General features: G+C 45.8%; 1 protein-coding gene across 1 annotated transcript; it reads left to right on the top strand.

The window, feature by feature from the left end:
- The first annotated feature begins 9,229 nt into the window (after positions 1-9,229).
- On the top strand, positions 9,230-10,704 carry LOC131207782 (facilitated trehalose transporter Tret1-like). The gene is made up of 2 exons (XM_058200411.1): positions 9,230-9,296; positions 9,371-10,704. The coding sequence occupies exons 1-2, from the start codon at positions 9,230-9,232 to the stop codon at positions 10,702-10,704; spliced, it is 1,401 nt and encodes a 466-aa protein (XP_058056394.1).
- The last annotated feature ends 3,026 nt before the right edge of the window (positions 10,705-13,730 follow it).

Below are 13,730 nucleotides of genomic sequence, written 5' to 3'. Positions count from 1 at the left end.
AAATTGGAGTGGAGTGTGTACTTATTACACTTCGGTGCTCGAAATGACTCTGATTGTGTACAAATCAGTAACCCACACGGTGTCCGAGATGGGCACAATGGATGGATGCAGAGGTTTGTTAGATAAGAAATGTTTTCTTCAAGGTCCTTCGTGAGGTCCAGACCGCCAGAGCAGAAACGAACGGGCATGCTGGCGGCCGTAGGTGATCTTTCAAGAGCTATGTTTTTATCAGGAAATATTGTCTGAATCGCACGTTGATAAATATTTACTAAGCCGTTGAGCAAATAAAAAAGATAATCGCATTCAATAAGCCCAAAACATAAATCCCATCGCAGCTCAACCATAAATTTTTGCTGAGGCCAGCTTTAAGAGTGACTTACTGACAAGACATACGACTGGGACGAAAAGTCGTTTAAAGTTATTGTTCCATGGGCAGCTTTAAGGTAGTTTAGGCAGAAACACAACCGTGAACGTGAGCTGACGCTGACTTTCGATGACTTTCTTGCTTTTTGACCTGCACAACACTGAACAAAACATGGGCTAGATTCATCTAAACGATGTTCAATGAGTACATCGGTTTGTAGGACACTGTCCCCATAGCTACTCAAAAATGGTTCCTCAATCGAATTCGAGAAGATAAGCTGTAGTCCCACTGGACGTGCACGGAGCACGGAATTCACGAAGAAGAAATTACACGTCTTTTGCGATGATCGAATTCCTCACGTCTTTCTCTCGGTAGAGTAGCTTTGCGAATCGAACGATCGGGTCCCAGTACCGCTTGTACGGGCCCGATCGCGGGGAGCCCGAGTCACCCACGCAGGGCGCTCGGCACTCATTCGGGGCTCTGACCAAGCGGTTTCCGGCCACCGCGTGTCCGCACTGACACTCTGGTGACGGCTGGCCGTTATCGCCGTTACCACCGCGACTGACACGTCGCGTCAGTCGCGGCGGGCCCCTTGCAGCAGATTTAGCACACGTTTGTGCTAAACCACCCACAAAACCCAATGTGCACGGTTGCAGCATCACATAATATTGAGAACTCATTGCGTGGCCTTTGCAGAAACCGTAAAATGCTGCAGAACGCCAGGGAAACCCAGTCTGAGCAAGAAAGAAGAGATGAGCCAATCGCGATCAAGAAAGACTCACATAAACTGTCTTTCTTATCTTATGGCTGTTGGATTCGGTGACCTCATCGGTTGGAACAGATTTAAAAACTCCCGCCAAGGTTGCAACACGAACCGATGAACCGCGGCTCCGGGGAGCGAAAATCACATAAAACTTCATCCTTATGGTGGTCTTAAATTGCATGAACAAAGAATAGTTTCGAAACAGATCAATTTTCATTCATCGAATTTTAGGAATAAAACGCAGGGCAATGAGCTGATTACGCATCAACGGACGAGTCGCAGTGTTATTCGTGGCGATGAAACTGCATTACTCCTCAAAACTACTTTTATGATGTTTGTTCTCCTCCTGTTTGATGTGCATTTCGGTTTGTGGAAAGCTATTAACTTTAAAGTTGCACAACATTATCATTATGCTGATATATATTTGTTCGTTCGATCCTCGTTCGATCTCCGTTAGAGAAACCATAGACAGTTTGCATATTATATCTCCATCATAAGTAGTTATGGCATATGCACATTGCAATACGATTGGCGTATGAATAAGTCATAAATCAATTGGGAAAGTACTTCTCTCCGTGCTAGATGCTGCTCACTTCGGTTAGTTCGTGTCATATGCCGTGGCAGCTGCGGTAGCGAACACAAGATTGGCACCGTCTGGCAAAATGGAGCCAATGTGAGCCAAGAAAATGTCCACCTCGTTCCAGATGATAACTTGATTAATTAACCTACTTTCCGGGCAGTGTCTCGTTTTGTTCGTCAGCCAACTTCCTCATGGAAGCGAAACACTTAGTCTAACGGGTTATGCACACGTAAGAAACTGAGGCACCAAGCAGGATATACCCAACTAAATGATGGTTTTCAGCAAAAGTGCATTTTACGTAAACAAAACAACCGATACTTCGACTTTTGCCAAGAGCCTTAAGCATACCGTGAAACAGACCATAAATAGACTTGATAGAAGTTATGCAATGTGAAAAATGCATTACGTCATCAGACAATTTAATTGAAAAAAGGTTTTGAAGATTTGACATAATTTGCAATTTTATGAGAGCAATTTGGCTTCGGTATGTCATTATTTTGATCCAACGCTAAAGAACTGTATCACATTTCCTAAAAACCGAAACACGTATCCGTTCACGCAGTAAATAATAGACATTCATTAAATTTGCTACACGATGGCAACTAATTGCCATGGAACATAATCGTGAGCCGTACTGTTGCTATGAGTCCTGGAACAATCGTTGTGTATGGACATTCCTAGAACCATCGCCAAGAATTTGTTACTTATGTTCGAAAATAAATCATTTTAATTTTGCATCCAAACAACGATACAAAAGTTACTAGTAACCTATAGTGGTGCTCTACTATATGATGTCGAAATGGTTTGTCTTTTAGGTCATAAATGTTTCAATTGATTTTTTCTTTCTTCACTGCAACTATTTGTTGTGGCTCTGCCCGTTCTAATAATAAATAATAACAACCATTGCTTAACAGTTTCACAAGAACGGTTAAAATCGGCACATTAAAATCTCACCGCTAAAAGCAGCAATGGTAAACAGCTTCGTCCCAGGCTTTTAACGATTTGCAACATAAACATGTTGAAAATATGGCTGCTTTTGCGGAGAAACCCATGATGATGAGCTCCGGCGGACCCAGCAACGAGAGAGAGAGAGCTTCTGCATTAGCATACAGATGTGTTTATTTTCTCGCTCTCTTGCCCTCAATGCGACGCACCTCGGGAATGCCCCCGAGAACCCGAGGCTTTCGTGACAGGAAGCCCCCCCCCAACCGTCAAGTCTGCATCCTGACGGCGTGTGCACAGCGTTGCTTTAAATGTCCCACGCGCCGGGTAGTATACTTTGAAGCTTATCCGAAAATATCCTTCGCAGAATCTTCCCGTGGCCGGATTGAACGCAGGGGTAAAAATCATAAACAACAAGCTGATTTCGAGAGCCGAGTTGATGTACGCCCGGGATCCCGGGTCAATGGTCAGTACATTCCAACTACCCAAAGCGGTCATCAGGCGGTCAGTCTGAGTGCTTTCCGTTCGAGTACGACCTTCGCTCGAGCGACCGAACGAGCTGAAAATTCAAAACATGACCAAGCTGCGGAATCGCCCCGTATAATCGTCGTCGACAGCGCCAGGGTGGCCTTCGATTGATATTCGAGTCAATGCCGTCGCAAATGGTAAATATGCCAACGTTAATACCACCTAGCTCAGGACCTTCGTCAGGACTTTGATCGTACGCTTGTTTGTACGCACGAAAGGAAGCCCGTGAGGGACCCACCCGAGATATCCTTTCGGCACTGGCGACACTCTAGGAGCCTTCCCCGGGGGGCGTGAAACCGATTATTGAGAATTAGTCCGTGACTTGAAATTTGAGTCAAAAATTTCCGCCCGAAGCACGAAGCACGGAACGTCAAGGAACGCCGAGCGGACGGAAGCCTTCTCCTAGCCGGCTCGGTCCCCGGTTCACGATGGTATAAATTACAAACAGACACTCGAGATAAGGCTTAATAATCAATTTGCATCTATAATAGCACAGCAGTGTAGCTCCATGTGCGTGAACGATCTGGTAACAAGACGAGCCGAGCCCATCCATTTCATGCTTCGCCGGGTACGTATCGAGCCGGGCACGGCGTGTAAAGAACTGGCAACATGTTTGGTTTGGTTTTGAATACATCAGCTCATCAGTCGAGGCTGCCGTCGTTCGCAATGTGACGATTCCTAGACCGAATCCTTGACGATCCCAATCGGGAATCGAGGGCATTCTGTTGACGTAAATATACCTCTATCCTGGTCCTAGGATATGCCATTGATTGCCGGATGTCGGGAGCGGCGCCCGAGTACGTCGAGTCCACCGAACCGAGATTTTTGTTTTCTCCCGCAAACACTAGCCCGACCTTATTGGAAAGGATTCCATGTTTGCAGTGCGTGGCTGTGTGTTTGTGTGAAGTGACATTTATGCGCCGTCCTGGGCGTCCTGTACCGAGAATGTCGATGAATGTCAATAAATTTTAATGAATGATTCATGGTATCCGATTCCCGGACAATGCAAGCATGGTTGGTGGTGTTGACGGTGTTGAGTAAATATTAGCTAAAGATTCCAATTAGGCCCTGCCGAGGAGGAGTGTGTGGACTAAAGTATCGCAAACATGCTCAAGAACATACGCATGTGATTTACGAGTGTTTGGCCTTGTTGGTTGGAAGAATCAGCGGAATTAGCATACTTGTTCGGATCGATCGTGTCGACCTTCACCGAGGTCCGATGTTGTCCGTTGTGCCGTTATGGAAATGATCAAATCTTGAAGGCCTCGAATTATTCAAACTAATTTCCGTAAGTCTTATACATTCTGTACTACATTTGACTTGCGGTAATAAATTGAGAAGTTATGCATGATTTTATAAGGCATGTTGAACTGTATAATTTCAAGCGATGCTAGCTGCAAAGATTGAAAAAGACACCGATATGTGTCGTGCAAGGTTGAAAACTCTTTTCACAGAGCTACAAAGGAAGGTGCTCACCAATGATTTTTGCACAACGGCAAAACGCAAACTCAACATTTTTGCTTCGATTCCGTTTGCCACACCCGAGAGTCCCGTTTTTGTTTCATTTCCTCCGGACTCTCCGGTGGTGTGTCTTTTGGTTTGTAGCTCGACGAAACGAATTAACGGAAACCACGGCAGCCACGGTGTGTTAACATTCCGTCGAGCTGATAATTCGTATCATGTTCTTCCGGTTCGATGCGGCTGCTCCGTTTGTTCGTGCGGTGTCCTGCCGGGGATCTAGGTCGATGTTCGATTTTCACATTTTTGTGGACCCACATCGTTGCACGGGGGCTAAAGATGGTGAGGGCTCGACCGGAGCCTTACTGCTGTGATCGATCGTGGTCCTGGCGGTCTTGCAACACTCGGTAAGGACGAAGGATAGGATTTTCTACAATTGCACTGCGTAAACATGAAAGCATGCGAACGGACAAACACAAAGTGACACAATCAGTACGATTTTCGAACGCACGCACGAACTACACCGGGTTTGTGCCGGGAATCCTTCTCGTGTCCCTTGTTTTAGAGTTTTTCGCCCTTAATTGTTGGTGCCACAAAAATGTGGACACCAACACGAATGAAACACACGGCGAAAGCCAATGCGGGACAAACGTGGGAAATGCGAAAAAAGACCCCCCTGATCTGGCATCGCACCTGGAGTGTAGTACAAACGTATATAAGCAACACATAAAGCTTCGTGATGGAAGCAGTCACAGGATCTGGGATTTTAAATAATATCGTTATTCGTGAACCGAGATAGCCCAGGATAAGGCTATTGTGAAGTGGAAGAAATGCCACTTACTCATTAAGATAATCTTGTTAAGTTAGATTAAGTTAACTATTAAGTAAATTTAATAAATACGACCCGGTCCGTTATTCCAAGATTATTGGCGCTGCAGTGACTAGCTAGTTTAACGTTCAACTGTAATTAAGGTTGAAACATTTGGTCTTCACGTGAAAATAAAACTATTGTTTAATTTTTTTAATTTTTATTACAGAGGACAAATCCTTTTTAAGTAAAATAAGACTAAGTTCCAAGACATATGTTCGGGTTTCAAAAACAGAACCAATCCGCCAGGAGTTGGTATTCCTGCCTCTCTACATTGTGCAACTTCAATCGAGAAGTTAATTTCTAAGCGCAAACAGTTCATCAGACAGTCGAATCACCCTACAAAATTTCGACGAGAAAATCTTGAATGTCTAGGATACAACCAAATATGAAACACCTTTAAACCGCTACTTATAGACCAAAATCGAACACCGCGCTGAACCTGAACCATGATCATGAGCAAACCTAGACGAAATGAGATGGAAAACAATGGCATGAGAACAGATGAGATATGAGAACACATAAGGTGGGATCGACGGACAGGCAATGAGTTTCGTAAGTGAACCGATTACTCCGGGGAAATCGATACGAGTGTAATGCATACCAGTCACTCTCGCCCCGGGGCGTCGTCCACAGGGACCCTTCCCGCACCCATCACTGACCGCATTGGAGAGAGAGTCAAGCCATCGATCCACAGGACTAAGACGTATGATGATCTCCCGAAGCGAAAAGAGAAAGGAATAGGAAAAAAACCGGCTAAAAGATGTCTTGAATATCCTACAGAGACGTAAATCAACCCAGTCATGGAATGCTCCGTACGGTGTAATCAATCAATTGCGTTCGCTCGCTTTCATTAACGACTTCTCTGCACCGAGAGCGTCTTGCAACCGGAAGGTCACACGGCGCCGCCGTTTCTCGGCGGATACCAAGGCGGCTCCATCCTTGCGCCGTGGGACGTGCAAGGAACTCCGGTCCCTCTCGGCTTCCGTCGTCGCCCGGGCTTGTTCCCTCGCGCGGCGCGGCTTCCTGGCTATTCAAACGCACGTTACGCCGACGTCGGTACACAAGTGCGAATCATAAAAGCGAAATTGGAATTGCAAATACCATCATGCCAGCAGAGCTCCCTGCCCGAGCGTCCCGAGGGCTTTGCTCCACAGCTCCCCATATCAGCCGCTTCACCCGGTGCGGGACCGAAGGGCACAACAATGCTCATCGAACATCCGGCGGAATCTTGATGAGCAGCCAGACCGACAGAGAGAGAGAGAGAGGGAGAGAGATCAAGCGCCACCGGAATGCGCGCCTTGGAGAGGTGCGCCGGCAAAATAACTACAAAATAAGTGCCATCGGCCCCGCGGTGGCAAGTAGCTCCCCTTGTCTGCTTCCTGAGTGCGTGCGCCGACAGCATGATAGTTTCCGCCCGGATAGTTTCATTTTTATGATTATGCCACCGGCCCCCCGAGGGAAGGATCGTTAGCGCACGGCACACAGCACACGGCACGGTACGGTATGTCCTCGTGTGGAACATATTTTTATGAGCAATGATTTTCCGATAAAACAAGCACTTCTTGGCGCTCCGCAATCTGCCGGAGTGGCTGTGATCAAAATCTAATTCTGTGCGTTGGAAATCTTACTCGTATGTTAATGTTCCGGTTCGAGATGGACCTGTGTCACATACATTTGGTTGGTGCTCCGCTATAAAGCCGGTTCGTTATCAATATTCAGTGTTCTAAAACGCCTTTTTACGACTGAGGCAGTTATACCATTGATGGTTTCTTGAATACTGCAATGTGATCAGAATACTATAGATTAATTCAATCTATCAAATCAAATTCAATTCGAATTGGGCTAATTGATTGTTTTCGTGCATCGGTTATGTTGCGTGACGTACACAACTGTATTAATTTATTATTCTATTGCGAAAACTAAAACGATAAAAACCGAGTGTAGAGTATATGAAAAAGGAAGACTATCAATATTTCAATGATATAATATTTTCGAAAGACACATGACTTTACGTGGAACAGGTCAACCCCACATATTTTTTATTCTTACGGAGTAATCTTAAGAACCCAAAGTCTCAAATTATCATACCCAAAAGCTGAACGTTAAGAAGCTCTTTGATATTGGATTCGTTCCACTTAGATCCGTATTCCTCCTTGTCAATTTTGTGACCGGTGAACTTCTCAAATTTTGACAGAGGTCAGATTTGGTCAGACCATTTTAGTAGGTAGATTCAATTTATACCGACTTCAAGACAGTATTTGACAGAGGTTTACATAAAATCGTAACATCGAAACTGGCCAAAGTGGATGTATGTCTATTGCTCGTAAATAAGCTGGTTTGCCTCTTATTTATCACATAGTGTCATTTTTGTCAGGATTGATCAGACCTTGTCTTCTGCGTTCTCGAATATCTTCGGCGTTCACCAAGGAAGCAACTTGGTCCCGCTTTTCGTTTTGTTGTTCGTCCAAAAATCTTACTATTCGGCTGCCTTTCAACTATCATGTATGTAATGCTGTCGATTTCGAGATGTTTTTCCTGTACGTAATCTGTCTGATTGTCTCAGTCGACAAGCATTGCTTGATCGCTTAGTTTGTTGGTATCGTTGATCGTTGATTTGTTGATTTTTCCGCGACTCAGATTTAATCCGCGAATATATAGGTAAAATAAATAAATCAACATGTCGAGCAGTTTTATGTAGAAAAGTTCTGCACCGTTAAATGGAACATTGTCAGAATATTAGTCATTGCAAAATGGCGGGCAAATTCTCAGTTATACACTTAATGCAGTGCGGATGTTGTATTGCATATAATGGCATCTTCCATCACGAGTGTTACCGCTCTTGGCCATACTTAGGATACTTTCCAAAGCTTACATACAGTAACAATGTTTTTGATTCGCTTTGGAGCAAAAAGTTTGCTCTGCTGAAAATCATGCACAATCATGCAACTTGAATGAAATGGTACGATTTCCAAAACAAGTGTGCTCAATAGATGAAAAAAATTTGTATGAATTTGTGTGAATTTTTTCCTAGAGACATTGAAGAAAAAGACAAACTTATATTCATGCCTATAGATGTCGGAAGACAATTGGTCCTTGCGAAGAGGCTTTTGACACTGCAAAGGCAATGTTAAAATATTTAAAAATAATTAAGTTTTTATGTTTAGCTGTACGACATGTTAATGTGTTACTTGTCGCCTACCAGACGACCTAATATCCGAACGAAAAAATGTTTAATTTGTGCAGACGATGCATTTGAACACATTTCACTTACAACACCACAACATATTGTTGACAAAATTTAGTCGCCCGAAAGTTTACCGATAGACTTGTGCAAAACGACAGCGGAACCGAAAGATATGCCAAAAATGCCTTATCGTTGAACGCCCGAATGTTAGTAGCAATGTAGAGGCAATGGCTTGACTGAATAACCGAGAAGATTACAAAAAAAGCCACTTCATCTTACGACCATTATAGTCTCGATGATATCTTTATAAGATGTAATCTTATCGAGCGTCCACAGACAACGTAGTATGTAAACTCCACAATCTGCAGCGGTAAACCGAAATCGCCGGTTGTAAATGGGCCAAGCGCAAACCTTACACCTCTGGAACGAGTCCGACAACAGTCCCACAATCAAGACAACACAGTATCTATTGCCCGTGTGTTGATGGGTTGATAGCTCGTGCCAGAAGTGTGCCACTTCAATCAACAGCAAGCCGCGCCATGGCCCGAACGTTCTGGTTGAAGCACCTCCAGCGGTACCGAAATCAGTACCTGGCCTCACTGTCGGGTAAGGAAACGGCAATCCGGCCCGGTCCGGAACGAACACGCATCGACTGACGGATCGATTGGTTCCATTCACAGCGACCGTAGGCATCTTTATGGTGGTATGCACCAGTTCCTGGTCATCGCCGGCTCTGCCGAAGTTGTTGACAGAGCCGAAACCATCGGTCTCGATTACGCCCGACGACGGTTCCTGGATTGTGTCGATTGCGGCAATCGGCGCCATTCCCGGGATGCTAATTGCCGGCCTGACGGTTGATCGGGTTGGCCGCAAGTGGCCATTGGTGTGCAGCGCTGCGCCGGTGATTGCCGGCTGGGTCCTGGTGGCCACGGCCCGGTCCGTGATTCTGCTGTACGTTGCCCGGTTCCTGTGGGGTGTATCGTACGGTATCGCGTACGCCATCGTTCCCATCTACCTCGGAGAGATCGCCTCGGACGAGATCCGGGGAGCCGTCGGATCGTTCGTCACGGCGATGGCCAAACTGGCTATCCTGTTCGAGTACGCCATTGGGCCGTATGTCAGCTTCGAAGCCTTGGCGTGGATTTCTCTGCTCGGGGTGGTCGTGTTCTTGGTCACCTTCGTCTGGATGCCGGAATCTCCACACTACCTCCTCGACCGGGGCCGTTTGGATGAGGCCCGGTCCGGACTCCAGTGGCTACGACGCCGCGGCGATGTGGAAGAAGAACTGGCTGCCACTAAGAAGTCCATCGAGCGTACGATTAGTGAGCGAGCTGGGTTTAGGGACCTGTTCGTGGCGACCTACCGGAATCATCTCATCATCGTGCTAATTCTGGCACTGGGAATGCAGCTCACCGGTAGCCACGCTATCCTCGGCTACGCGCAGACCATCTTCGGCAAGATCTCCAGCGATCTCACTCCGGCCGAGATGTCAATCATCCTCGGTGTCGTCCAATTTTTTACCGTGCTCTTTCCCATCTTCCTGGTGGACCGTTTCGGACGCCGTCCCATGATGCTCTGGTCCACGGCGGGCAGCACGCTCGGACTGCTCCTGTGCGCCATCTACTTTACGCTGGATGCCACCGACGTAGCGGTCGAGCCGTACGGTTGGGTTCCGTTCGTCGGACTGCTGCTTTTCGTGGTAATGTACGCGTTCGGACTGGCGACGGTGCCATTCACGATACTGAGTGAAATCTTTCCGAAGAACATCCGAGCGGCCGCCAATGCCACCCAGGGTATTGTGAGTGCCATCCTTATCTTCGGTCTGGTGAAACTATTTCAAGTGGCTCTCGACAACGTGGGAGCATATCTGCCGTTCTGGGTGTTCACCCTGTGCACCGCGGTCACTCTGGGCCTCGTGTTTCTCTTCATTCCGGAAACGAAGGGCCGCACGCTGGATGAAGTGCACGCAGTAATTGCCGGCGTGCGGTCGCCACCAATCAAAACTCCTCTGTAAAAGCATCAATCGATAGCGGCTTTCGATCGCTGCCTGACTAGTGGTCAGTCGCTAGAGCACTCGCGTGTGGTGAGCTATTTAAACATGAATATGTAACGAACGCCTACAGATGGCCGGTCTGAGATCTAGTGCAGGTGACAGCGAACATTTTACATGTGCAACAACACAATACCCTCCGTGACACCTTTCGGTCGTGTGCAGTAGTGTGATTGCAGCATAAGCATGATGCAGACCGCGGGATGTCCGCTGTGTTCTTGAGCGGAATCATGAACATTTATTTATAATGTGCTCTAGTCCTAGAAACATGTCCGTCTTCCCGCACATCTACAAGTAGCCAATCGGTTGTCTGTCATTTCAAACTTATTTTTGTCGAACTATTTAGTCTTTTATTATCTATGTTTTGGTGTAGATCTGGAAGATGGTTTTAGAATGTGCCAGAGGCATTGAATAGACGTAGAGCTTAAGAACAAGATATATCATATACAAAACATCCAAAAAACATTCTCGTTGAACAACTGAACTGTTGGACAGTCTCGTACTGAACACATTTAAATCTAAACGAAACTTAATTTCAACAACATTGAAAACAATAAAGTAATTTGAGTTGCAACGTTTTATTCTAGGACAGTAAAAAACAAACGCTTCGAACTGTTGCACTGTTTGCACAGTTCAAACTGAAAGCACTGTTATTTCTCCACAACCGATTCGCTTTTGTTTGTAACATTGAAATTGCGATCTCGCCTGCGATATCCACATAATAACCAAACGCGCAGAATGAAACATTCGAACTTGGCACTATTCTGAAAATTCCGCATCATCAACATCGTGCTCGTTTTTTTCTTAATGCATGTTGGATTCCACGTGTTCTACAATTTCTGGGATAAATTACACCAACAACACCAGCTCTCGAGGTAAACATAACAATAATACTTTTGGTCTGTGTTGTGGAACAATCGCTAGAAATTTCAAAAACGTGAGTGTTTGTGCCTCTCGCAGGGCATGTCGCACAGTACAGGCCGTGCGTACCTCACGTGATTTGCTCAAAAGCCCGTAGCAAATCCTGACCCTTACCTTCCGTGCCATGAATTAATAAGCGGACCAGATCGGAAAATCCTAGCGATATCGCCCGCACGGCACGATTGGACTACATACCGGGGGAAAATCCGATGGTCCAATAACCGGGTTCCGATAGCATTGTAACAAATTATTTCGATTATCAAGAAAGGAAGGGAACTCTGACGACCTCTGGAGGTAGCAACGGTTCTAGTTTCACCATTGTAACGTCCGCCAACGGTGCCTAATGGTTTCGGAAACCTATTTGTGCAATGGTTCTACCGCAGACCGGCACCGAGAATGGTAGCAAATTATGTGGCCCTTGTGCCACAGTAGTCAATGGTGCGGACGATTTTGAACAAAACATTTAGTAAGAAACATAAAGCCTCGGGCCGATTCGTGCCACAAGTCCTGTGTTCAATGTGCCATTGTTTGTTGCCTCTTGTTGTATAGAGAAGAGAGGCGTAAAATTGGATAAATATTTTGTAAATGGCAGTTGGCGATATGATATGCGAACGTCGGAAATGCATTTGAATCTAGGCGTGCAGCGCTGTAACATTAGACGAAAGGTATATCAGCAATATAGTACACAGCAATGCTGCAACCTAAGCTTTTACCATATTATTTACTTGTTGTTTGTACAGCGAAAAACACAAAGAACACTGTCAATAAAATTGAATTCTAACAATACATTTATCATAAAAAAATGATTTGATTTGAATACAAAGAGCACAAATAAAATTCGAAGTTTTTGTCCTTTAATATTCAAAAAGTTGATAAAACAAAAAAATGCGAAATTCCTGAGACTGTGTATTTGCCAATAAAAATAGCCTGTTTTCATCACAACGTCAGCTCGCGAGGCGGATAAAATGGGGACGCCAACAGAACATCAAGCCGGAATAGGCTTTAACGAGATGCCCACACCTGAACAGGTTACCCGAACCCGAAACTCTCCGGTGGAGAAGATAGGAAAGCTCACCCTTTTAAGCACACCTTCGCCCCGCGAGCTGCCAACCTCCATTAAGCTATCGGTCGACGAACGTGGTGAGTCGGGGTCCAGAGGGGCTTAAGAACTATGCCGAGGCTTCTCGGATGCTACAAAGATAAATAAGGATCATAAATACACTCTCTCACACTGTCGCTCTCGAGTGCGTGCCTCGCCTGGAATGTAGTGATAAATGTCAATGGGTAATCTGATTGTACGGAAAATGAAAAGTTAATTCCAGCGAAACGAATGGGTTACGAAAGTGTCACCGTTCCTACCATTAGCCTTCTGCAGGGAAGGTTCAGGAACGCAACGAAGTGCTCAAGGCCACCCGGTCCACCCGGTTCGCCAAAGTGCTTAGTCTATGAAAGTTTGCGAAAAATTCTTCTCTGAAAATTCGGCGAAGCAGACGGCTTCATTGGCACCGGGAGTGTCCCCAGGTGGAAGGTGAGTGGGGGATCCACAAAAAGACCGGAAAGCGGTCCGTCGAAGCAGCAGTCATCGGTATTTATTGCCCGAGTTTTGCCGAAACCACAAGCGACAGGCAATGAATTCTCAGACCAGCCACGTGGACGACGTAACTTTTGTTATTAATTTTCGTCACTCGTCAGCGCCAGGCAGCCAATCGGTCCGATGGGGTAAAGAATATGTGGCGGTAGCTGGACGGGCTCCCTGTGTAGAATACCGTCCGTGATGAGTGTGGTTCTGAAGAGTAGAAACAGATTATGGTCAGACAGGGACAAGAGCAATTTTAACATCTCAACTACTTAAACCATTGCCGGCAACTGTTGTTTGCGTTGTGAAGGGCGCTCCTGGTACGCATACCTCATGCTCATCATAAATTCAATCTGGACTTCATCAAAATTCAAATTTTACCTATCATGCTGGGGGAGACTTTTAGGCGAGACGAGTTTCCGGGGGGTTTGGAACTTATACTACAGTCCGACTTTGCACCGTGAGAAAAGAACGCGCACAGTGAATAATATTG

The sequence above is a fragment of the Anopheles bellator genome, chromosome 2, assembly GCF_943735745.2.
Source record: "Anopheles bellator chromosome 2, idAnoBellAS_SP24_06.2, whole genome shotgun sequence".
Classification (NCBI taxonomy): Eukaryota; Metazoa; Arthropoda; class Insecta; order Diptera; family Culicidae; genus Anopheles; species Anopheles bellator.
This window is presented reverse-complemented; position numbering and strand designations above follow the sequence as displayed.

Excerpts from the sequence above, each read along its gene's own strand:
- LOC131207782 (XM_058200411.1), top strand. The coding sequence starts at position 9,230 with ATGGCCCGAACGTTCTGGTTGAAGCACCTCCAGCGGTACCGAAATCAG. Across the intron at positions 9,297-9,370 it reads GTACCTGGCCTCACTGTCGG|CGACCGTAGGCATCTTTATG; the intron begins GTAAGGAAACGG and ends TTCCATTCACAG.